This window comes from Diabrotica virgifera, chromosome 9, assembly GCF_917563875.1.
Source record: "Diabrotica virgifera virgifera chromosome 9, PGI_DIABVI_V3a".
NCBI lineage: Eukaryota > Metazoa > Arthropoda > Insecta > Coleoptera > Chrysomelidae > Diabrotica > Diabrotica virgifera.
In genome coordinates this window covers 203,982,046-204,010,015 of record NC_065451.1, presented here as the reverse complement: position 1 = coordinate 204,010,015, position 27,970 = coordinate 203,982,046, and the positions used below count along the sequence as shown (strand labels likewise).

The 27,970-nt window shown below is 33.9% G+C and overlaps 1 protein-coding gene across 1 annotated transcript in view; it reads left to right on the top strand.

Annotated features, from left to right (window-relative positions):
• Positions 1-27,970, top strand: part of LOC114329796 (glycerol kinase) — a 62,035-nt gene that overhangs the window by 30,572 nt on the left and 3,493 nt on the right. Inside the window, exons 3-9 of the mRNA XM_028279014.2 lie at positions 2,471-2,688; positions 6,500-6,715; positions 8,144-8,254; positions 15,584-15,840; positions 16,631-16,811; positions 20,707-20,875; positions 25,932-26,018. Coding sequence (XP_028134815.1) covers positions 2,471-2,688; positions 6,500-6,715; positions 8,144-8,254; positions 15,584-15,840; positions 16,631-16,811; positions 20,707-20,875; positions 25,932-26,018 — 1,239 coding nt within the window. The remainder of the gene's footprint in view (positions 1-2,470; positions 2,689-6,499; positions 6,716-8,143; positions 8,255-15,583; positions 15,841-16,630; positions 16,812-20,706; positions 20,876-25,931; positions 26,019-27,970) is intronic.

Below are 27,970 nucleotides of genomic sequence, written 5' to 3'. Positions count from 1 at the left end.
GAAAAGAGCTCTTGAGGGAGAAACAGCAGGAATAAAGGTAAATGGAACGCCAATTAACAACATTAGATATGCGGACGATACTATCATAATAGCAGACAACCTTAAAGACCTCCAAAAGCTAATGAACAAGATAGTTGAGTATGGAGAAGAATATGGATTATCAATAAACATCAAGAAAACTAAATTTATGAGGATATCAAAAACCCAAAATAATGATGACAGCCTGACAATTAAAGGTAAAACTTTAGAACAAGTAGAAAACTACAACTATCTTGGCACAATAATTAATCACACAAACGATTACTCCAAAGAAATCAAAGTTCGAATAGAGAAAGCAAGAACAAACTTCAATAAAATAAGAGAGGTACTTTGTGCAAGAGAACTGAAATTAGATTTGAGAGTTAGGCTGGCAAGGTGTTATATTTTGTCGACTCTGCTTTACGGGATAGAAGCATGGACACTTAACGCATCGACTACTAAAAAGTTGGAAGCATTTGAACTGTGGGTGTATAGAAGAATCCTGAAGATATCATGGACCGAGCATATAATAAACAACGAAGTCATGAGAAGAGTCAACAAAAGACTGGAAATATTGGAAACCATCAAGACACGAAAGCTGCAGTACCTGGGGCATGTTATGCGTAATGAGAGATACAACATACTTCAGTTGATTATACAGGGGAAAATCCAGGGCAAGAGAAGTGTAGGAAGGAGACGAATCTCGTGGTTGCGTAACTTGAGGGAATAGTACGGATGCACATCAACCGAACTATTCAGAGCAGCAGCATCTAAGATCGGAATAGCCATGATGATTGCCAACCTCCGTCGCGGAGATGGCACGTGAAGAAAAGAAGAAGAGGAACTCAACTCATAAATATTGGCAATATCATTTTAAAGTCTTCTACTTTAAAATGTATAATATATGTCTGAATTGCCGATATAAATGAGTCAGATTAAATAAATTGTTAGAAGAATTTTTTTTACTAAGCAACAACATTTTAGTTTAATTTATCAATATTTTGTATTTTGACAACGACGTCCGAAGTGAACGTCGAAACGTTCATAAAATCATTTTTTGAGTTAAATTGTGGCTTATTTCTCGTTTAGAATAATTAATTTCTTATTGTTAAGTCATTATACTTAACCTTGTAGTTGTCATAAACGTTGGAAATTACGAAATTAGCCAACCACAGTTTAAAAAACAAGTTTGTAAATAATGCAGCAGATAATACTAAAGTCATGCTGGTAATTATCAGATTCTATATCAACATCATAAAACGGCTAGGTATTTACCTATATAAAGTTTATTATATTTGTTTGAACTGATTGCCGGTACTTTTTTATAGTGCTATAGAGTAATTTTTATACCGGGTCTTTAAATAAGCGCTCCCTATCATTAAATTTAAATAAAATAAAATGTGTGTTAGATATTATCGACATTTTTTATTCCTTTGAAATGCCATTATTATGGAATATAACATGTTATGTAATAATAATAATATCTAATTGATGGATATCGTAATAATAATAATATCGTTTGGTATTTTTGCCGGGAAAATCCTTTCGGACAGGTTCCGGTACCAGTTGCATCTTTAACCCCATTTCAAGTAGCTAATGTCGATGCACATTAGACCAGGGGCGCCGGCGGCTTTACATGCCCTCCGAATCAAAGTGAACGGCCCGTATCATTTTTAGAAATGAAAATGTTATTGTTTTTGCCGAGATTCGAAGTCGTGCGCTCTGGCTTATGTGGCCAGTATCTTGCTGCTGAGCTACGAACAGTATCTTCCACCATGATATGAAATCACTGATCTTTCTGCATAGTATTGCTCGCATTCATGTATACAGGGTGTCGAGAAATTCTCCTGACAAAAAAAAATAATTTTAAGACAATTGAATCCACCTAGTCCGAAAATGCTTCCTAAGGGAGCTAGAGCTCTTTCAAGATGGCGTTTTGTAATTATGTAGTTTATTTTAAATAACTCCAGAACGTTTCTATTTAGAAAAACGAAAACTGGTACATTTATTTATTTCCTGGAGGTTAATCGATTCAATCAATTGCGAATTTCTAATACCGATCATAGGCGTCCATTTTGGGTAGGGTATAATTTCATCTCTAACTTTTTTGTCTTTAACTTTTAAGCATTTTTGACACTGGATTATTAAATTGTGAGGTATTCTAGTAACTAAAAGGTACTCTTGCTTTAAGTCGGTAGGATGCACTGTTTTCTAGAAAAATAGATTTGAAAATTTTGCGTTTTGTGAATTTGAAAAAAATTTGAGCCATTTGTCAGTCAGAATACTTCCATATCTCATGGTGACTGTTAAAATCCCCTACGTATTTGGCTGCACAGCCACACAGTAGGGGGCTTGTAAATACAATAGTAGATGTTATTTTCTCAAAAAATATTTGCACTTTTATAACATTTCTCTTTCAAAAAAATTATAACATTTGTCTTATAAATTTTAGTATGGAACGATATAAGGACAGATTCCACAGTAGACAGGATTTTAGCTAAAGTACCTGAACAAAATACTAATTACTTCAAAAACCATTGTGGTCTTCCCATATCACCGTATTTTAGCGCCTTTAAGATAAAGTGGCTTATGCACTATGTGCCTCAAGTAAGGAAAGCGATCAAAAACAAAACATGTCTTTTTGGTACAGTCGATAGTTGGATCATATGGGTAAGTAATTTTTATTACACGTATTAAAATTTTACATCAATACAATAAAAAGTGGGCCCAAACAGAATTTGATCTCTCGCACCCAAAGGAAGAATCATATCACTAGAGCATTGAGCTGCTTTATTTTGTTTAGTTCGGCAATCATGTAGATTTTATAATTTTAATTTTTCGATTATCTCAAGAATCCCCCACCAAAAAAATTGGAAGATAAGCCTAAATTGATTCACTAATTGGTGGCATTCATTTGACAGACAGCTTGACCTTGCATTGGTATTTGCCGCGCATTGTTCAGCGTGTGGTCTAAGCCTTTCATAAATTACGTTGGGCATTATTTTGTAAGCTGCGTTGGAATAGCATGATTCCAGGATAGTTTCCACATTCTAACGTCTTCTTTATGTAATGCTACAATAATACCGCTATTCCACTCCGATGGTAAACTAAAAGTCAAACAATTAGGGATGCACGTCATAGATTTAATGACATCATAACCCACCAGTATAAATTTGACGACAAAAAAATTCAAAGTTTTCCTCATATATTAGTTTTTTCACTACCGTCACGTCTAAACAGGAAAGCGCTGTTGCCAAATAAAAACATATCAAAGCAGTTACCGGCTACATATTGTTTCTCTTTGTCTTTAAGAGCGTGAAACAAAGATACAGTTGAGTCCCCGAGTCTTTACGCATACGAAATAAGTCGGAAATCTATTTGACGCAACAGCAGGTGACAGAAAGTGGGTATTATTCCGATCACGGGTTATAGTATAAAATTTGACGTTATCAAATAAATGGAATGTCAAATTTAAGTTTTGCTTTAAACATTAAACACAAGCATTCCTTAATTGTGTCAACAATGAGGTTATTTGTACGTTGTCAAAATTTATCGTAAAATAACATAAACTTATCATAAAATTTTTAACTCCAATATAAAATTAGTTGTGAAAACAACTGTTTGTATACTATAAAAAAAATTCAAAATGCAAAAATTCGACAAAGCAACAGCAAAAAATTCAACAAACTGACAGCCACAAAAGTAAACAAACCAAAACGTCAGAAATTGTACTTAAAATATGTGAAAACATCCCCAATCGTCTTTCTTTGTACCTCTCTCTTTTCAATGCACTGAGTCTAGATCGCTCATAAAAATAACTTGTGTTTTTACTTAATAACAGGCGGCAGCTAGTTTGTCATTAGTTTCATGCGTGGAAGACAATGATGCTAGATAAAAAGTACATATGTGTTTTATCTCGCCAGGTATTAATGACGCACGGGTAAAGACCCTCGGACTCAACTGTAACTATGTGTACTATAAGTGTCAAATTGACATTGTCCTATAGAAAGTTATGTAAGAAATTTGTTTGTTTATTTTTTTCTTCTTTTTTATGCGCTTTGGGAGCTGTGCTCATCAACATTTCTTAAAATTAACATCTAACTAAATCTACCATTCATCAAGACTATTATAAACCTAATCGGTCAATCAAGGATAGAGAACGGAAAGTGAAGTTGGTCAAAAAATAAACTGTCGTTAAAATATAAACTAAATAAATATATAATTTGAAATAATAATTTGACATTATATTTAACGTCCAATATTATGACAGACGTCAGTACCATTTACAATCACACCAAATATAATAATGACGCCATGTAAACTCGTCACTAATTCCAGCCAATGAAATGCTTTCTGTAATAGGAATGTCATGTCAAAAAAATCTGATTATTTCCTATATATTTTTTGAAATGTAGAATATGGCAACAAGGAGAAAATTACGTGCATTCCTTGTTGTTTGACTTTTTCTATAAATGCTTATTTAACCATATCTTTGTTATCAGCTCATGTTTTCTTTTTAGTAATGCTTATGCGTATCCTCCTCCTTCAGTAGACCTGCTTGGTCTAACGGTATATCAGGGTTCGCCTCCCTCCTAGCTTCTTCAAGATTTTCCTTAAAATGTTCTGTCGGTCTTCTTAGTATTTCTTGCTGTTCTGTAAATATATTAGCCTCCTTATCTTTAGACATCGTTGTTCTCGGTTTGAATTCTTTCCTGCTTTTGATCAGATTCTGGCAAAACTTTCTTGTCCCTCTTGGCTTACTTAGTTTTTGTAGTTCTTGAAGTTCTTTGATAGCCTAAGCCCACTCATATTCGTCATAATTATGGATAAATTATTTAAAAATGCGAAAAGAAGAACAAATCACTTAAAAACAATAATAGGCTACACGCACCGAACACCAGTTATGATAGAAGGATTACTGTATGCGGACGACGTCGTTCTCATAGCAGACAACCCGAGAAAGATGCAACGACTAATTGATGTATGGACTGAGGAAATAGAGAAAATGAAATTAGAAATAAACATCAACAAATGCAAGACGATGAAAATAGGTCATCAGGAGCAGGAGATTGGAGGCGAAACACGACTGTTCTGTAAAGGACAAAAATTAGAGAGGGTGACGGCCTACGAGTACCTGGGCACAATAATATCGAATGACGGAAAGCTAGACCTAGAAATTGCAAATAGGACAAAGAGAGCTACGAAAATATATTATGCGATTAATAATACGATACTGGGAAAAAGTGAAATCAGTCAGGAAACAAAAATACATGTATATAATACAATCACAGTACCAACTCTTCTATATGCAAGCGAGACATGGGTCACAAATAAAAGACATGAAAGTGCCATAAATGCAGCAGAAATGAAGCAGCTGAGAAAAATAGCTGGAAAGACGAAGATGGACAGGGAAAGGAACGAAACAGAACATCAGAAACGTGCTAAGTCAGGAACTACATTCACAATCGAGATGCAGTAGAAGTAAACAAACCAAGACACATTCACTGTTACAAGGAGCACTCCTGAATCATGATTTACACTGGATTATACATTTTAAATCGCAAATGATGATTTACAAATTTTATACATTGTAAATCATTATTCAGGAGTGCTCCTTGTAACGGTTAACGTGTCTCGGTTTGTTTACTTTTACTGAACCTTGATTGTGATTTTAGTATAGTCAGGAACCAATAGAGAAAAAAATTGAAAAAAGAAAACTGAATTGGTTTGGACATATAACTAGGATGAACGAGAACAGACCAGTAAAGAAGGTGACAGATGCCAAAAGACAGGCGAAAAGAAGAAGGGGCAGACCTAGAAAGGGGTGGATGGAACAAATCGAGGAAATCGGGACAAAGAGAGGAAAAACAGTGCAACAGATGATGGAAATGGCAGGAGACCGGAAGGAGTGGAAGAAATGGGTAAAACATGGATAGGTGATACCAAAGTCCGACGCTCGACTAGGGCATAAGGACAGTGAGAAGAAGAAGAAGTTCTTTGTTCGTATTTTTACTCTTCTTTCTTGGGTGGATTTTCTTCTCTTCTTTACGTAGTATTTATATACCTCCTCTGCTTGTTGGGTTCTGTACCCTTGTTGCATCACTAAATACCTATGCTCTGTTTTTTCTTTATGTTATCTGATATTCTTCGTTAAACCTGTCATTCCTTCTTGTGTTTCTTTGTTTACCTTCCGTACCTAATACTTCTTCTTCTTCTTCTTCTTCTTCTTCTTCTTCTTCTTTAAGTGCCTTGTTCTCCCAGAACCTTGGCGATAAGTCGCATGCTCTTTACTTTGTCCACAGATGACCTAAATAGTGTCGTTATGCTCACTCCATACCACTGGCGGAGTTTCCTATGCCAGGAAATACTTCTTCAGCTGCTTCTTTTATGTTTGTGCACTCTTCCCACTTCTCATTTATGTTTTCGTGTCTTTAAGTCAAGAAAACACATATATAAAAACATTTTTTTAAATGTTTTGTAGAATTTGACCGGCGGTCCAAATGGCGGCAAACATTATACGGACGTAACCAACGCTTCGAGAACATTCCTAATGAACATTGATCTTTTAAATTGGGATCCGTATTTATTGAGATATTTTAAAATACCCGAAGATGTTTTACCAGAAATAAAAAGCAGTTCAGAAATATACGGTCAAGTGGCAGAAGACTGGCCTTTCGGAGGAGTATACATTTCAGGAGTAAGTACATCTTTTTTTTACATATTTCACCCAATACACGATTTCCTAGTTTTTACCGTTTTTCCTCACATTTCTCAGTTGTTAAACAGTAAACACACTCTGTATCCATGTTTTCGACATTTAAACCCTATTTTTCACTTTGCCCCACGTTTTTTACACCTATTCACCATTTTTTGCACATTTTACCCACAAAAATTACAGCTTTCCCCCACTTTTTGCCAGTTTTTACCATTTTTCCATATATTTTACACATATTTATTTCATTTTAAAACAGCTTTCACCCCCTTTTTTTACAATTCTTACATTTGTTTCTAAATTTTAATATTGTTTTTTTACACTTTTTCATCGTTTTTTACATACAGTGCGCTGGAATAAGTGTTACCCCCCTTATTAACTTATTTATTTTTAGCACATAAGCAAAACGCTCGGACAGGTCGATTTTTAAAATAATCATAGTATATTATAGCATCAATGTTTTGAACTTTACGCGATCCCTCTTCAGGTGACAGGCATAACTTAGATTTTTTTAAACGGGAAAGTACATCAAGCGATACCTCATTTAAAAGCTTTTGAAATACTGATTACAAAAATGTATAATACTTTAATCCTGTTTGAGAGCGTAGGCGCGAAATTTCGGCCGAATTCTTTCTAAATGTAATCATTTTTTTCGAATCCTGAAAAAGCTAATAAATATTTTTGTCGATGGTCGAAAAAGTCACAGGGGTAAAAAAAGAGAAAATTTAGTCTGATTTTTAATTTCAAATATATAATTTAAAAGAAACTTTTTGTTTATTCTAAGGGACTGTCAGCCCTCGGTAATAATGTAATCTATCATTCTGCCTTTAAATTTTTCAAAAATACTTAATAGTTTTCTCAGGATTCGAAAAAAAATGAATGCGTTTAAAAAGAGTTCGACCGAAATTTTGCGCCTACGCTCTCAAAAAGATTTAAGTATTATACACTTTTGTAATCAGTATTTCAAATGCTTTTAAATGAGGTGTCACATGATGTACTTTCGCATTTAAAAAACCCAAAGTTATGCCTGTCACCTGAAGAGGGATTGCGTAAAGTTCGAAACATTGATGTTATAATATACTATGATTATTTTAAAAATCGACTTGTCCGAGTGTTTTGCTTATGTGCTAAAAATAAATAAGTTAATAAGGGAGGGGGGGGTAACACTTATTCCAGCGCACTGTATATTTCACCTTTTTGCTCCCCTACCCATTTTTTTTTACATATTTTACCCACTAAAATTACAGCCTTCCCCCACTTTTGCTTAGTTTTTACCACTTTTCCATATTTTCCTCACTATTTCTAAATTTTCGTATTTTTGTTTATATTCTTATCAGATCCTTATGAATTCAACGAAACAATAACCCCAATAATGACCCTAAATTTTGGTTGAAGTAATTTTTTTTTCTTTAGGTTTTAGGAAACCAACAAGCTTCTCTTTTGGGTCAAAGATGTCTGAAAGAGGGTCAAGCAAAAAATACGTATCGAAGTGGTTGTTTTCTGCTATATAATACAGGTACTCAGGTAAGAATTTTTGTAATTATTATCATATTATGCATTTGCGTTATATTCATTTCATTTCAGTCTATTTAGTTTTAATACACTTTAGTGTATTGGATGGTGTTGGGTACTATATGAATGTTATACGTGTTTGTACCTTCCGATCACCAACTTTTTTTTTATTACACGGATGATCAACGGGGGTAAAAAATGACCCCAAGTCAAAAATGACAATTGACAAAAAAGTGAAGTTGTTTTAAGAAATGTAATAATGTATTCGTAATTTTAATGTTACTATTGTATCACCTAATTATAAATAAATATTAGTAAAACATATTTTTAATTACAACTGAACAAAAACAGGAATCATCATTCTGAACTTAGAACTAAAGAAATTTTAAAATATACACTAATTACGTCGCCACAGGTTTAGCAAACATTTTTTTTTTCAATATTGAAATGTTTCTTACATACAATTCCACACAATAGACGGTATTTACTTAATATAAAATTGGAATATGGAAGGCCAAGGGAGTTCCTCTTTGACCCTAAATTCAGCAAATATTTTTTTTTCGTAAAATATAGGGAATTTTTTTTATTACAAAATATGAGGGTATCTAGAATTATATTAAAGTCAAATAAAAAAATAATGAGTTTTAAATTGAAAATATTTCTGAATTTATTAAATAAAAACATGCATTGGGGTCCAAATCTACCCCCTTGGTCATCCGAGGGTATAGGTGCCCCGATTAGTCACATTATTTTTAACTCTTCAGGACGTGTTTTGGAGGCGTGTTTTGAAGGTGCGAACCTTTTGATGGTCTAAGCTTAGAATTTGGTTGTTCACCAAGAGATGAGAAGGTTTGATGTCTTTTATTTCGTTAGGATTTTGAACTTTCTTCAGAATGTGCCGCCGCCCATTCTATTTAAAAGGGAGCCACAGAGATTTCCACCTTTAAACGCATTTTGGTTTTAAGGGTAAACCCAGGGTAGGAGGAGCAAACTTTTTTGCATCTTTTGGGTTCTTAAAATTGTCATTCTCAGAAAAATTCAGCCTGTTCGTTTCGTTTTTAGAGATCAAATGACTGGTGACTGGACTAAATATTTTTGTCAAATTTAACTAGACGCACCTTCCAACTCCTGCTTCAAAGTTGCTTGGCATTTTGCCGATAATTTCTGAGTGTTTAATTCTCGATCCGTACATTTCTATCCCACCTCGTTCTGATTTTGAACTCTGTACCATTTGATAGCATTATTGTTTAGCTAAGAAATGGTTTATTTTTCATTAGTTCCATCTGATAAATCATCTAATTATAGGTCTGTATCCCGCGTATGAAAAAAAAAGAATGTGTGTGTACTTTGTACGCACGTAAGAAGTTATACTTCTATTATATAATTTCAACGAAATAAATATACTTTAAACAGTTTCTCTACTACTTTCCAAAAATTTTTATTAAAACAATACCAAAAATTAAAAAAATAAAAGAATAAAACACACACAAACACATGAAAAAATGCCACAAATGATTTGTGAACAATAATTGTGGCCAAAAATAATAAAATCTATAAAAAAAATAAAAAAAATGATATAACTTGCATTGGGCTTGAACCTGCTTCCCGTGTGTCCCGCCGTGCGAGAGTCGGAGCGATTTCAAACTGCACCAACTTCGCGTATACGTCATGTGGGAATATACACAAACTGAACAACTTTTTGACATTTTGTTTGTATGAATTTTTATTAGTTTGATTTTTGTCGAATTAAAATACAACAATATATAGAGTAAGAAAACGATACATTAGATCAGAGATACTCAACCTTTTTCTTTCCTGGGCTACATAGTAGCTATTGCCACAGCTTGTGGGCCGCAATCAAGATGAAGTAGTATACAGGGTGTTAAATTGGGAAACGGAAATACTTGAATGGTGAATAGAGGTAAATGAGGCGGTTCTAGACATACTAAATTTATTGCTCCACCGACTTTATAACCGAGTTACAGGGTGTTTTATCGATTTTGCCCATTTCTTTCTGGACCCATAACTTTAGAACCACCTTGTATATTTTTTTGATATTTGGTACACATATGTCATATTTAGAACCCAAACCACCCAACTACTAATCGCAAGAAAAATCCAGGTCCGGATTAAACAACATTATAAATCCATTGTGACTTTGAAACAACATCCTGTATATTGAAATTTTCAAAACCCGTTTGCACATTTGAAAAGAGTTTTAGTGGAGCTTCCATTTTTTGCGCAGACAATTCAATGACTAATTTTGAAATTATGTCGAAATTTTTAAAAACTCGAACTTTCAAAACAAATTAAACTTAGTTTTTGTACTCTTTTCAAATGTGCAGACGAATTTTGAAAATTTTAATATACAGGGTGTTGTTTCAAGGTCACAATTATTAAAAAGATTTTTGTTAATCAGGACCTGAATTTGTCTTGTGATTACTAAATGGGTCGTTGCAATGTAGTAAATAAGTATTGATAAAAAACGCTAGAGGGCCGCATGCGGCCCGCGGGCCGCAGGTTGAGTATCACTGCATTAGATGAAAATTTGTAGAAAGTTTGTTCGTAATCAGATTATGTAAATTAAAGCATTGCCTACTAGAGGTATAGCATAGCAAGTACTAGGTAAGTACATTATATTTTTTACATTTTCCAATAGGTATGAAGATAATTTTTTATTGGAATACAACTGAAACATTTAGAATTACGTACCTGTAGCTTTTCAAAACTATTTAAAAAATCACTATAATTATAAATTTGATTTTATTTCTATCCTCACAACAATAAAAACTAATATATTATACAACATTTTTGTTTACCGATAACCTCCAAATTGAACAATTATTGACAGATCATTTCAACACCCAATCAGAGCCCGTATAAAGACTAATACCAAACTGTCGGTGTGCGCATGTGCGCAGATCAATATAAATTCACCCTCAATCTCAATCGCGCCTAAAGAAGTATAACTTCAAAAAAAAAAAAGAAAAAAGTATAAATCGTCCGGGATTTGAACCTGCAATCTCGCGATTTCTCGATCTCTGGTCCAATGCTCTACCAACCTGGCCATCAAGGCGCATGTTACTGACGTTTCAGATATACATAATTACACATCACGGTGACAAGTGAAATATAAAAATAGATGTTTTATTATTTTACGCCCAAGGAAGACAAATCCAAAGACACAAAATTATAATAAATAATACATTTACTAAAAAACACTAATATATTATTTTAATGGCTTATTTGCGCTGATACATAATTTGAAAGATTAGCAACTAAAGGTCATACTGTCTGTGTGCGCATGCTCGCAGATTTATGAAAAATTTTACTCTCAATCGCGCCTAAAGAAGTATAACTTCAAAAAGTTGATTAATAGCAAGCTGAAAATTTGTTAATAGCTTAAGGGTGTCTAGTCGGACAAACTTTGATATATGGGAACACTGGAACAGGGGAGGTTTTAATTGTGGAACAGGTTAAAAATTTGGAACGGTCAGACCACGAAAACAGCATATGTATTTTGTCCGACAGAACAGACTTAAACTCTCCGAAGAGAGTTTAAACTCTCATGCAAAAACCAGACTGCTATTTATCACCAAATGGGCGTTTTAATGAGTGGAACATGTAGAATATATCAAATGACAGGAATTATGACAGGTGATAAATAGCAGTCTGATTTTTGCATGAGAGTTTAATCTCTGTTCGGAGAGTTTAAGACTATTCTGTCGGACAAAATAAATGTGCCGTCTTCGTGGTGTGACCGTTCCAAATTTTTAACCTGTTCCACAATTGCCCCTGTTCCAGTGTTACCATATATCAAAGTTTATCCGACTAGACACCCTTAAGCTATTAACAAATTTTCAGCTTGCTATTAATCAACTTTTTTTTATACGCGGGATCCAGACCTATTACTTATGTTCCATTGTTTACTGAAAGATATGATCATTAATTATCTAGTCAAACAAAAATTCTCGCGCGTATATTTTCTCTTTTATTTTTATCACTAATTTTATATTTAGAACACTGCGACGACAGACATTGACCTTCAGTGTTGTTGTTGTATTATTTTTGTGTGGGCTTTCACTTCTGGCAACAAATATTGGCATTATTCTACTGTATTCACATGCTTCTGACGTAGCTTGGCAAATATATCGGGCGATAAGCGAACGTGTCATGTATTTACGTATTTGGGAAAGGTGATAAAAAGATATATGTATTTCTGAAAATATTTGAGACAGGTCTGTATGGAACAAAAATCTAACAAAGATCCTTTTGCTTCCATCAAACAATTCCCAATATTCCATCAATATCTAAATAGTACCCGCTACCTTTCTGGGATATCAATCCTTCTAGGATTGGTATCACTTCTTCTTCTTCTTCCGTCTTGTATGTAGGCTTTAAAGCCTGTTTCTTCTTCAATATTAGCCTCCTAAATTGTTTAAGTTATCGCACCATCTTTTTCTTGGTCTGCCAATACTTCTTCGTCTATTTGGTGACTTATCTCGTGCTATTCGTACTATCCTATCCTCTGCCATTCTATTAATGTGTTCGTTCCACTCCTGTTTCCGTTTTGTCACCCATCCATTTATGTCTTATACATTGCATGATTTTCTTATGTTTTCGCTTCTCTCCCTATCCAACAGACTTTTCCCTGATATTCGTCGGAGTATTTTTATCTCTGTTGTTTCTAGTAGTCGTCTCGTTTTAGATGTGTCAGGTCTTGTCTCCGCCGTGTATGTGAATATAGGTCTAATTGCTGCTTTATAGATTCTTGCTTTTGTGTATTGTCTTAGGTGTTTGTTCTTCCAGATTGTGTCATTAAGAGATCCCGCCGCTTTACTTGCTTTTAAGCTTTGTTGTCGTACTTCCTCTTCAAAATCTCCGTAACTGGTTATATCTATTCCCAGATATCTAAACCTTGCTTCCTGCTTTATTATTTTCCGATCAATTTCGATTTTACATCGTAGTGGGTATTTAGATGTTGTCATACATTTGGTTTTTTCTGCTGATATTATCATACTGTATTTCTTGGCTGTTGTATTGAAGATGTGTGTTAATCTTTGGAGATCGTCTTCTGTCTCGGCGATTAATGCGGCGGCGTCTGCATAACATAATATTTGGATTTATTTGTTCCCCATTCTGTAACCTTGACCTTTACGTACTGCTTCTATTATTTCGTCCATTATTATATTAAAGAGCAGTGGGCTTAATGAGTCACCTTGTCTGACTCCGCTTTGTACTGGTATAAACTACGTTAGTTTTCCATTTATCTTGGTATCACTATTCTAAAAAATACGATAAGCTTGTCTATATCGGATTAGCGTCTTATATTATTGCGCAGAGAGAAAAAGCGTTTGTTCAGCGATAATTGGACCAAGAGAAAGGTTAGCGTACTGAGATAAATGTGTTGCCAGTGAAAGCTAACACAAGAGAGTCTTTATGCTTCGGCGGGTAACACAAGAGCGGGAATGCTTGCACTTCTGTTGCCTTTGCTGGTCGACAGTGCAGAGAGAGTCTTTCTTTTTTCAATATCTAAGAATTCCTGTACATAGGTTATAACGATCGGATGGACAAGGGGTCATGAAGGCTGAACCATAAGGATCAGGACGATATTATCCTTAGATGGAATAAGGAATGACCGAAGATGGGAAGGTCCAATCGGCTACATTGACGAAACAAAGGCCACGTTGCTCAGTCGGAAGAGATGTGGGCGTGGTTCTTTGGGTTGGGCTTCTGTTGCAATGAAAGATGTTGAATGAATTAAGAACGATATGCGAATAGAGCTAATGAAACGACGATAGACAAAAGATAAATAGATAACATTAACAACTGATGGTTTGACTCATGGACTCTAAAAAAACGGAAATACTGAATACACAAACGAAATTGGGCGCCTGGGATTTTACCTCTAAATCCTCAAAGGAATAATTAACGAAACATAACACAACAATAGAAAAATTACCAACACTGCTACGACAAAACACCAATGTTCTAGTGTTGAGCTGTAAATAATAATTAAATAAAATGCAACATCGTACACTCTAATAAAACATTTATTAAAAACTCAATGGAATCTTCATATTCACCTAATATACATAAATGAAGCGTAAAAACGTTAACCACAAAAATAAAAATTAAAAAATAATTATTTAAAAATGGTTAACAAATTGCATATACACACACGTAAAAGAATTGATAAATGGACGATTGTGACTCTCACTATTTGAAAATGGAATTAACTGAAGTTAATAAACATTATCCATAAAGTTTAAAAATATAAAAAAGTAAAATAGTTTCTTAAAAAAGTTTATCTATAAAAAGATCATAATTAGTTATACTTCGTCCATTTCTGAATATAGTAAAAAGGCCTTTTTGTCTCGATAAGACTAAAATACTTAAATTATACTCTAATAACAGAAATCGCATAACTTTAATTAAAAGAATTAACTATATAACAACATACTTCCAATTCAGTGTAAATGTCAAAAACATTAAGCGAAAGTGTCTATATATCCTGAATTAGAAATTTATGCAAAAGTAAATGTCTATATTTCTTTTTTTTTAATCCAAAACGGCAATGACCTCATATATTAAGTAGGTCTCTGAACTTAATGCAAATAACATATGGTAGCTACGTTATCTCAGGGAAACAAAAATAAACCAAATATAATAGTTCACTCACACATAAAACAGGTAGAGAAATGCCCCCTTTGTAGGCCGGCTGGCCCGTGAGGCGCCAAAGGTGAATACGAAGAAATTCGACTATTGACACAGTCGAGAGAAGAACAGCGCTAATAAGATAGCAGTTGGACAGCATAATGCGTAATGCAAACTCAACTTACAAGAATGATCTCGATTTTTGAGAGTTTGTCCTTTTTATGAACGTTAAGCGTCGTTTTGATGGAGTGGGGTTTTCCAATCAAGATTATGGGAAACTGAAGACATTCCCACAAATCCCTTGACATTCGAGGCTTCTCAGCGATAAGGTTTAGAAAACACAGTGAGTGTGTTATAGGTGCGAAAGAAATTTATTATGGTTTGGGAACTTAATTTGATGTGGAGTCACATCGCCTTCTACTCGCAGATGTCGATAAAAATTCACAAGACGAGAATTTGGTGCTATCCATTTTATGCAGACAACTTAAACGTTACAAGGTAGGGAGTGGGGTGGAATCAGTAATAGGATATTAGTAAGAGTTGGTTTGAGGAATGTGGATTTAATACAGTAAAAAATATAACATTATTTTTTGCACGTGAAAAAATTTATTGAACATGTGGTTTTTTATTATTTTCAATAAAAATGTGTGAATGATTCGTTTTTAATATCAAAATGTTTTGCAGAAAGTGATGTCTACGCATGGTCTAGTAACAACGGTAGCTTACAAATTTGGAGATTCGCCGGCAGTATACGCGTTGGAGGGCAGTGTGGCCGTTGCTGGAGCTGCGATAAAATGGTTGCGGGACAATATGGGCTTCTTAAAGGACGTCGATAAGGACACCGAATCGCTGGCACAAGAAGTATTCAACACCGGGGACGTGTATTTCGTTCCGGCCTTCAAAGGACTCTATGCTCCATATTGGAGAAAAGACGCTAGAGGGTGTGTAAGTTTGGAAATATATTAATTGAAATATAAAAAGGAAAGAATCCCTCCCATTGGCTGTATGTATACCATAATAAAAATTACTAAAGAAGTAAAAATCTTCCTTTGTAGATGGTATATAATTTATTTAAAAATTTTTTCTAAAAAAGATCCAAGGTACATCACTGGTACGACACAAACAAAGGTTTTCGGACTAATCAGTCCATCACCAGGTTAAAGTTCCAGATCCAAAGTAGTTGAAACTAGCTACTGTGGTAGGTCGAATGACCTTACCAGTATAAAAAAATAAGCTATTTCGGCTACATCGAGACTGACAATAAGTCAATGTTACAAGACTTAAGTGTAATTAACCCAAAATGGAGTCTTCATCTTGGCTTCAAACTAAATCTACAGTTGATTTGTCAACTAAATGTTTGTTTGTCAAAATAAATTATTATTATTTTCATCACGACTGTGATGTAACCATACGCTAAATAAAAAATTTTGTACTCTTTTATTTTGTTTTAACTCGTTTAAAGTTGTTTGTGTTTCCCTGATTCGATATTTTATCTCAATTTTAATTTAAATTAAAATGTTTGTTGTTTACTTATTCCCAATAAATATTTTGTTATGACTATCAATGTACACAATGGAGTGCAAATAAAATATAACATCTCTTGTCGTTGAGTCTCTTGACTGTAGTGTCCTAGGGTAATATTTTGTGCAGTTGATAGCCTACATTTAAAAATTTGTCTATATATAAATATATATGAAAAATTCGTTTAATAAAATTGTTGCTATATTTTAGGATCATATGTGGCTTAACGGCCTTCTCGACCAAACAACACATCATAAGGGCGGCTCTGGAAGCCATTTGTTTCCAAACCAGGGATATTTTACAAGCGATGAACAAAGATTGTGGAATACCTTTGACTAAGCTACGTGTAGATGGAAAGATGTCGGAAAATAATCTACTGATGCAATTACAAGTAAGTAATATTATGTCTTATGAATAAAAGAGACATACGTACTCAATAATTTTTTGTAATACTCCTACTACCGGTTTCGCTGTCCAAGATTTGCACAGCATCTTCAGGTCCAGGTTACAGTAAAACTAAATGATGCCGATACAAGGAATGATGTAAGCAGCAATTGAGCAGGAAGGTATTATAGTGAAGATTTTAAACATCATTCCTTGTATCGGCATCATTTAGTTTTACTGTGACCGGGACCTGAAGATGCTGTGCAAATCTTAGACAGCGAAACAGGTCGTCGAAGTATTACAATAAATTATTGTGAGGACGTCTGTCTCTTTTATTCATTTACCACGAACTCACATTTGCAACCCATTCAACATTTGAACTATTTCTTACTTTTCTTCATCTTACTTAATTATTATAATCGATAAAGTACGACATGAACAATTATTGAATGTCCTGAAATAAAATATAGACTATCATATCGAATTTATACTACAAGCAACGAGCAAAAATGCGTGTTAACCTTCCGATGACCAACCTTTTTTTGTTACACAGATGACCAACGGGGCTAAAAAATGACCCCAGGTCAAGAATGACCTGGAATGAATGTTTTCAGCATATAAATCTTCATCTAACAATACATCCTCGTTTTCTGATACTATTTCATCTTCTATATCATCATAAAAATCGCTAGCAGTAACAATTTCCTGTAAGTCAGCCTCAGTAAGATATTTGCGGGCCATATCTTATATGTATACAAAACACTAAGAAACTATAATAATATACGCCAGGAAATAATAATAATGACTAACTGTAGCAGACAGGAATGTCATGATTCGTACATAACAGGCACCACAGTCTAAAAATAGATTTTGATAACGCGAAGTGTAAAACTACTTGGAATTCCACATAATAGACGGTATTTTACTAAACATCAACTTCAGAATATATTTTTTATTCGTAAAATATAGAGATTTTTTTTTATTTCAGAATATGAGGATATCTAGAATGATATTAAAGTCAAATAAAAAAATAATGAGTTAAGAATTGAAAATACTTTTGAATTTATTAAAGAAAAACATACGCTGGGGTCCAAATTTACCCCCTTGGTCATCCGGAGGTTAACGAATAGCTGTCAGAGGAAATTGAAATTAGACGTGGGGTGAGAAAAGAACACGTATTGTCGCCATTTTAATGCTTACTCGAAAGAGATCCTAAAAATGATCTTTAAGGTGAAACAGTTAGAATAAATAATGGAGTTGAGACTGTTTTCTCAGCCGAAAATATTATAGTTCTTTAGAGACGTGATCAAAATAGCTAAGTATGTTTTAATATTGAACGTCAAGAAGACAAGATTTATGAGAATATCGAAAACTCAAAGAAACAATGATAATTTCTTCATAAATGGAATCAATGTCGTACCAGTAGACTCAGTGGTCGGCAAACTTTTTAGCCAAAGAGCCAAATACGAACATTATAACAATTTAAAAAAATTGGGAGCCAAATCTGCGTGTTCAGCAAACTTTTAATACACTAAATAAAACTAAAGGGTCTAGTCGGTTAAGATAGTGAAAAATGCTCCCAGCGATATTCCAAAAATAAAAAAATCACATGTTTTACACTACATCAATAAATAGTACTACAACCAAGTATTGTTCCAAAAAAATTTTAAACCCACAACCCCCCAAAACATTAAAACGTGTTTTTTTTTCGTTTTTTCGCGATATCTTCGTTTTTTCATAATCATCGTAGACTTCTATTTTTTTTTCGTTTTGTACGGTTTTATTTCCTACAACACTGTATTTTTTACAAAATTTTTGGCGCAATATCCATATGTTAATATGTTGATATGTAGAACTGAAAAGGGAAAGAACAGCAAACGTGAGCTTTTTCAGCTGATCATAAGAATCAGGAATACTATTCCAAGCGTTGAAAATGATCATGTCTTCCTTCTCCAGGTCATTCAAAGCAGACCACTTGTGTTGTGAACATTTTTTTCTTCTCCAATATTTCCAATTCAACACGAAGACGTTCGAATTTAGTGCGCCATACCTCCTTGTTCTTAAATCCAGGAATTGTATTTCAAACTATTAATGCCAATTTTAAAAGGAGAAAATATCAACTCGGTTATCGTAGCGTTAAGAGGATCTTTGACAAATGCTTGAAGATGTAGGTAATGTTTTTCCTATCGAGTTTTTTTAAATGAAAATATTGTATCCACTGATATAAAATAATATGTGTGCCAGAGCCGCATGCCGCATCTAATCAGCCAAAGAGCCACATGCGGCTCCGGAGCCGCACTTTGCCGACCACTGCAGTAGACCAATAGGCATATCTTGGAACAATGATCAACTCCACAAATGGTTACTTCTAGGAAATCAAAATCAGAATAGAAAAGGTTAAAGCAAATTTTAACAAAATGGGAAGAGTGCTCTGGGCAAGAGATTTTAAGTTGCAGCTAAGAGTTAAGTTGGCTAGGTGCTACGTTTTCTCGACTTAGTTTTATGGAATGAAAGTTTGGACCTTGAATGCGGCATCAATGAAAAAACTCAAATCATTAGAGTTGTGTTTTTATTGTATATAAGAAAATATCGTGGACACAACATGTCACAAAGAAAGAGGTTCTGAGAAAGATGAATAAAGAAATAGAAATATTAAATACAGCCAAAACAAAATAAAAACAATGTGCGTGTACTTTGTACGCACGTAAGAAGTTATACTTCTATTATATGATTCCAACGAAATTAATATATACTTTAAACAGTTTATTCATATTTTATTTAAATATTAAACTAACTTTAATACTTACTACTTTCCAAAAAATTTTATTAAAACAATACCAAAAATTAAAAAAAATAAAAGAATAAAACACACACAAACACATTGAAAAATATTACAAAGAAATGATTTCTGAACAATACTTGTTGGCAAAAATTTTAACTAAATAAATCATACAATGTATAAAAAAAATAAAAAAAATAAGAACTTTCGTTGGGATTCGAACCCGCGTTTATTCGGGTACTTAGGATTTGAAGTCGGAACCTCTACTCATTTAGCCAGTTACACGTACCTGTCATGTGTGAAGATAGGCAAACTGAACGTTTTACTGTTTGACAGTTCTGAACTTAATCAAATTAGTTTGATTTTGTGGAATTAAAATATTAAAATACAACAAAACATAGAGTAAACAATATATTAGATGAAGATTGGTAGACATTTTGTTGGTAATCAATTTATGTAAATCAAAGTATTACCTACTAGATAGGTACATACATTTTCCAAATAGGTAAGTGGCTATGTAATTTTTTATTACAATACTGAAACATTTACAATTAGGTACGTACCTGTTGCTTTTAAAAACTATTTAAAAAGTCACTACAATTATAAACTTGCTTTTTTCTCTGTCTTCACAACAATAAAAACTAAAATACACATTTGTTTACCCGTAACCGACATATTAAACAATTGTTGACAGGTCATTGTAATTACCCAATCAGAGCCTGTATAACGTTTGAGCTGCGCTCAGGACCAAGGTTTTTGATGAATTCGCGCACATATAAATTTACTCCCGACGCGCCTAAAGAACTGATTATGCAGGGAAAGATTCAAGAAAAAGCATTGCGACACATAGAATATCATGGCTGCGCAACGTGAGAGAATGGTACGGATGTACATCTAATAAACTTTTCAGAGTAACCATATCTAAAGTCTGAATAGCTATGATGATTGCCGACCTCCGTCACGGAGATGGCACGTAAAGAAAAAGAATAATTATTTGACAGGTTCCTTTACGAAATTACACATTTTTTTCTTACGCTGTTCGCACCAGAATAGTTTGTAGATTCATGTTTATATGACAACAAATAATTCTTCACGCATTTTGACAGCAATTTTCTTTGTTTAGGCCGACATAAGTGGAATACCTGTGATACGCGCCGAATCAGAAGACATTACAGCTCTGGGCGCAGCCATGGCAGCTGGAGCTGCAAAAGGCATCGACATATGGGATATCAATTCAGAAGAACGACAGCTAGTTCCAATAAATACATTCCTTCCCACATCGACTGAAAGTGGTAAGATTTTTTTGGTTATATTATGTTTCAAATAACTGTTCCGTGGGGTTCACGGAAACACATAAATAAAATGATATTAATAAAACGTAAACAACTGTCAATAATATATTTATTTATTTTTGGTAAAATAAGGCGTGCTTTGTTTATATCTCGTCAGGGTTTGTTATTCTTTTGCCCAGCGAGGGTTTATGACCGACCGACGCACATAGGAGTATTTGGGTAACAAAACCGGACAAAACTATAATAACTTAAATTTAATTTATTCTACCTGCCATTTCGTACATTTAGACTAATTGCTGGGTTTGGGTCAGGTAAATACTTATATATAATGACCTGTTTAATATGCTTTGAATTTTGAACTTATTTAATTGTTTATGCAAATAATCGGATTAAGTGTTGATAGCATAATGCATTCTAGGGATTAAGTGTTACTAAGAACGAGTTACTGAAATAAGTCTAATAAGACTGTAACACAACAAATAGTCATAATTAAAGTGTATTTAGACTTTGCATACATTATAATATATTTTAAATATTTTTTTAGCTAATATTAATCATCTTCTTCTTCGCTTTTATTTTCTTCCTGATCTGTATTATCGTCGCTATCCTCTTCATGAGATGTAGTTGGAGTAAACAAAATGGCGGAAGTAGGCGGATGATTTAACAACGTTGTTTGTTAGCCAACAAGTTTATTAGTACTACTATGCATAAATTGTAGCCCGACAAGACCCGACACATTAACAAAAACACTGCTGTTTGATAAATTTAAGTAAAAATATATACCAAAATAATTACTTTTATTATATGACTATTAAATATGAAAAATAATTAATTATTCATTCAATTGTAATTTTAAAATAGAGTACATATCTTCTTCTGCCATATTCACAAAGTTTTTCCACTAAAATTCTCTACACAAAAACACAGTATTAAATTTAAAATTCACAGAAACTAAAAACGCCGAGATCAAAAGCAATCGATTTCGCCAAGCACTAAGTTCCAACTGACCTAGGTGAGAGGTGCACACCAGGAGGTTGATTTATACCTACCATTAGATGGGTCGGTTACTTAGGTAGTGGAAAATGAGGTTTAGTCAGGGTTTTATTTAAGTTGCCGATTTCGACTTTTGTCCGGTTTTATTAAATAAATACTCCTATGTGCGACGCCTGCTGGGTTGTGTGAACCGGCTGGAGGCTGTGTATCGATCGTACTAAACCACAAACACTAATCTGTCATTATGTGGTTCTACCATACGGCCAGACAGGCGACAATTTATTAAATCTGGCGTTTTAAAAACTGAAAACATTTCTGTGGTTTTTAAGAAGTTGGCATAAAGAGGGTGGCTAATCTGGTACCCTAATCTATTATGGAATTTGTGTTTTCCATGAAAAAGCCATTAATTTTATACATTCTGGTTTTGCATATTAGGAGCGAAACACATGTGAATTTTAAATGACCCATATTATTTCGTTTAGAAAGGAAAGTTAATATTTAAAATTAGCAAATAAAAAAATAGTAAAATAGTAATTGAAGCGTGTCGCCACATAACATTGAAGAAGCTAACTTTTATCTCTCTCCTTATTTAATCTAAAATATTCTTATTCATATCCGAAAATTAAACAATATGTTAAACGCCCTGTATAGGGAACTAACGAAATCATGTTGTCGCAAGCTGGCGTGTGTATTGCATTATTATCGCCGATCAAACTATAACAAATCCTTTGTTTTTTTATATTTTGTAATAACCTATTTGTATTAACGCGTGTGGGCCTGACCCAAAAATCATATTGCTATTAGATAGAACATTAATTATTAGCATTCATTCAATTCACTTCATAGAGACAATATGTAGTCTCATTAATAATTAGCTTCATACTTTGTAACTGTTAACATCTATTGGGTGTCTTTCGGGTGTTAAATTCTTCTTCTTCTTCTTTTACTTCTTGGAGATCTTTCGATCTGTTTAATTCTGAAGCTGCCTCTGGTTAATTTCCTGAGAGGTAGATTGCCAACTATCCCTCTATCTTTTAGGTGGTCTTCCGGGGGTCTGGAACCGGGCGGGTTGTTTTCTAGGGCAATTTTTGGGAGTCTATTCTCATCCATTCGTCTTACATGGTTGTACCACATCCTCTTGCGCTGCCTTCCCCGTCTTACAATATCTTGAATTTTGCATTGCTCTCTAATGAGTCTGTATTTCTAACTCTGTCTCTTCTTGTTTTCCCCACTATCGTTCTTAGGGTTTTCATTTCGGCAACTCTTAGCATCTGTTTCGTTTTGTTGGTGTCTTCGCGCACTTCTATGCCATATGTCATGATCGGTCGTATACAAGTCTTGTAGATTCTAATTGTACTATCTGTGCGCATATACGGATTTGACGAGACTATCTCCCGCAGACATCCTGACAATGCAGATGCTTTGTTGATCTGACTCTTCAGGTCCTTTACTGCGTCGTGAGTGCTTGATATATCTATGCCCAGATATCTGAATTGCATCAACTATTCTATGGGGTTGTTCTCAACTACTAACTTACATCTGAGCGGATCTTTTGCTATTGTCATACATTTAGTTTTGTTGGTAGAAATGTTCATATTTAGTTGGCGGCTTACTTGAAAGAACTGAAAAAGTTGTTTCTGGAGATCATCTTCTGATTCAGCCATAATATATCTACGAATATAATCTGTACAATTTATAAGACTATACAAATCAAAGAAAATACCATTTTATAAATGCAATAAACACAATTGATTTGTTTTTATGCCAAATTGCACATAAAATGTGATAACTGTCAGAATTAACAAAAAAGTTAACTAAGATCCTCAGGGATCAGTCCTTAGCACAACCTTATTTTTACTGCTTCTTAACGACGTTAGTTCCTTAATCCAAGCCCCTGTCAAACATAATATCTATGCGGATGATCTAATCATTTACTGTTCGGGTAAAGTAACAAGCTCCATTAGTACACTTTTGCAAAATACCATTGATAACATGTGTCACTGGTCTAATAAAATTGGTTTTAGCTTCTCACCAACAAAGACTAAAGTAATTAACTTTAGCAAAAAATATAAGCAAACTCTTCCACACATAACATTAAAAGGGCATCCACTACAAGTAGTTGAAAACCACAAATTTCTAGGGGTAATTTTTGACAAAAAATTAACATGGAAGAGGCATATAGAAAAAACCAAAGCCAATGCTGCAAAAAGTATAAATCTTTTAAAATCATTAGCCAATCGCCAATGGGGAGCCAAAGAAGAAATACTGTTAAGAGTATACAGAGCTCTAATAAGATCTAAGTTAGACTATGGATCTATATTATATATGACTGCCCCTAAAACTTATTTTAAGTCACTAGATACAATTCAAAACACTTCATTAAGAATATGCCTCGGAGCCTTTAGATCTAATCGTACAGAAAGTGTATATGTCGAATCGTGTGAACCCCCTTTAAATATTAGAAGACAACGTCTATTAAACTCCTATTTTGCCAAGGTCTCTGCAAATCCTAATAATATATCTTGCCAACTCATTAAAAATATTCAGTTAACGGGAACACCCAGTTCAGCTATTTCCAATTCATCTCTACAGTTCCTATTGCCACTCTTAGAAAATATTGACCTTAATCTCACCACCCCCATTATTCAACCCAATACTCCACCTTGGCTAAAAATATTACCTGCCTTTAACGTAAATTTGTGCAGATATAAGAAAATGGAAACCTCCACGATACTCATGAGACAAGCTTTTAACGATATAATTAATAGAGACAAGTTTGATAACATAATGTACACAGATGCATCTAAAGATGAAGAAAGTGTAGGATGTGCTGTTACTTCCACAAATAATACACTAGCCATGTGTAGACTACCCAAGATGACTAGTATTTTCACAGCTGAACTCTACGCCATACTCAAAGCTCTAGAGGTTCCAATGCAGGGTACCAAAAATTTAGCAATCTGCACAGACTCATTATCATCCATACATTCAATTAGAAAAATTATACAACAAATCCAATAGTTATTGAAATCCATGAAAAATGTACAGCACTTGCTAAATCAAATACTTCAGTTTCGATTATATGGAATCCGTCACATGTTGGTATCAAAGGAAACGAGAATGCTGACCACGCAGCAAAGGAAGCACGTCGCTATGATCTTACAGATGAAAATATTCAGTTGTTTCAAGACATAACAACTGAAATCAAAAAGTTATCTACCTCATTGTGGCAAAATCAGTGGAGCAAGTGCACTACCCAATTAAAGTCCATCCAACCAAGCATTTTAGGACCTAGACTGGTAAAAATGGAAAGGAAACCGAAGACCATCATCAGAAGGCTCAGAATTGGGCACACCCGCCTAACCCATGGATACTTGATGGTTCCCGAAGAACCTCCAAACTGCCAACACTGCAACACTCGACTAAGTGTACTGCACTTACTTGTGGAGTGCAACCACTACGCAGCAGGACGGACCAAATATGGCATCCACGGAAATTTGTGTACTATTTTAAACTCTAAAAACAAATTGTGTAATGTGATAGAGTTCCTTAAATATTGTAAAGTATACCACCTACTGTAAATTTAACTTAATTATTTATTGTTATTGTAATGTTCCTTGTGTCAATGGCCGCAGCAGCCGAGACACGTTAATTGAAATAAAAAAAAACTAAAATGTCATGTTAGAATAAATGTTATAAATGTGTATTATCACGGACTTACCTTTTTTTCTATCATTTGTGACGCACCGAAAAATGCTCATGAAAAGGACCATACCCGCATTTCGAAGGCTTCGATGTTACTTCTATCGATTTTTTTGAGAGTCCATGTTTTAGCTGAGTATGTAGCAATGGAAAAAACATGGGCATTAATCAACCTGAGATTCTTGTATTTCTTGTTATTGATCGGTCTTTCCACTTTAATTATTTTAGTTGTTGCGTTTTGTGCCACTGCTAGTCTACACTTGATTTCTGGGGAGCAATTGCCTTTGTTGAATATCAGTTGTTATATGTCTTATTTAACTTTATTGTCTCTCTATTTAACTTTAATTATTTTTTGTTGCAGAAAGAGATTACAGATACAGCAAATGGAAAATGGCGGTTCAGAGATCGTTAGGGTGGGCCGTTCCGAAGAAATCTAAGATAATGACAGGTAAACTTTTACATTTTTTACAAAGGAACACCTTAAAAATGGGACATTTTTGATGTTTGGAATTTTCTAACCTGTTATCCGATTTACGTGATTTTTTTAATATGTTATAGCCTTATTCTTTAACAATATCGCTGTAACAATATTGTTTCTAGTCAGGCAAACTGTCATTGTATACCAGATGTACCAATCAAACTGTGAGTTTTTCTCAAAGTTCGCGTGACCCTGTGAAATATTGTATCATTTATAAAATACTGAAATTAAAACCCAACTATAGCCTCATGTTTTCTTAACATTCTGTTTTTGAAGTTATACTTCTTTAGGCACGAGGGTGAATTTTTACATTCCCTGGCGCATGCGCACAGCGACAGTACGATATTAGTCGCTACATATTTATGTAGCGCAAATAAAGTGTGCGTGAAAAGAATATATTATTAGTGTTTTTAGTAAATATATTTATTATAATTTTTATGTCTGTGGATTTGTCTTCCTCCTAATAAGTATTATTGAAAATGTTTATTTTCAATTAATGTATCTGTCACCGTGATTGTAATTATGTCCGAGAAATGATCGACTGAATACAAAAGAGGTGGTAGCTGATCGGTAGAGCATTCGCCTAGGGATCAAGAGGTCCCCTGTTCAAATCCGGACAAAGTCATATCCTTTTTTTTTTAATTTTTGGTATTATTTTTGTTCTTTCTAAAATTAGTTTAATATTTAAATACAATACAAAAAAACTGTTTAAAGTAGATAGGTATATTGATTTCGTTGAAATCATAATATGAAGTTAGATTATATTATAATAGAAGTATAACTTCTTACGTGCGTACAAAGTACACACACACACATTCTTTTTTATTCATTCGCCTACGTTGGATAATAAAAAGTTAGGTACTTTAACAACTAGCCTTGTTTTTCGTCAATACAGGGTGTTTTTAAATACGTATGGCAAACTTTAAGGGGTAATTCTACATGAAAAAATAATGACGGTTTGCTTTATAAACGTATGTCCGCAAATGCTTCGTTTCCAAGATAGGGGGTGTTGAAATTTTTCTTACAAACTGACGATTTGTTTATTGCTCTAAAACCGGTTAAGTTATGCGAATACAATTTGGTGGGTTTTAATAGATATTTATTGCGCATTTTTTAATATACAATTATTAATTTAATATTCACCATTGGCGCGCATACGGGTAATATGATCCTTATGTGCGCCAGTGGTGAACATAAAATTCTTCATTGTATGTCAAAAATGCACAATAACTACCTCTTAAAACCTACCAAATTTCATTTGCATATCTCAACCGGTTTTAGAGCAATAAATAGATCGTCAATTGGAAGAAAAATTTCAACATCCCCTATCTCGGAAACGAAGCATTTGCGGACATGCGTTTATAAAACAAACTGTCATTATTTTTTCATGCAGAATTACCCCTTAACGTTTGCCATACTTATTGAAAATACCCTGTATTGATGAAAAACAAGGCTAGTTGTTAAAGTACGTAACTTTTTTTATTATCCAACATAAGCGAATGAATAAAAAACAGAATGTTAAGAAAGCAGCTTTCATTCACAATCATTTGTTTTGAGCTTCTGTCATATGTCGTGTAATCCGTGTATATTAATATTATACACAGATTATACAACATATGACAGAAGCTCGAAAAGCCCTGTAGTTGGGTTGTAATTTCAACCCAACATTGTAATTACAATGACAGTGTACCTGTCTAACAACAATATTATTATAGCGATATTGTTAAAAAATAAGGCTATAACATTTTAAAAAATCACTTAAATCGGACAACAGATTTAAGAAATTCAAGACATTAAAATGACCCATTTTTAAGGTGGCGCATTAATTTCTTGGAGAAGTGTAGGTATAATATATTTAAACCTCAAACTAAGATTAATATTACAAAAATGAATATTAAACTCATCAGGCTTCCGGATTTAAC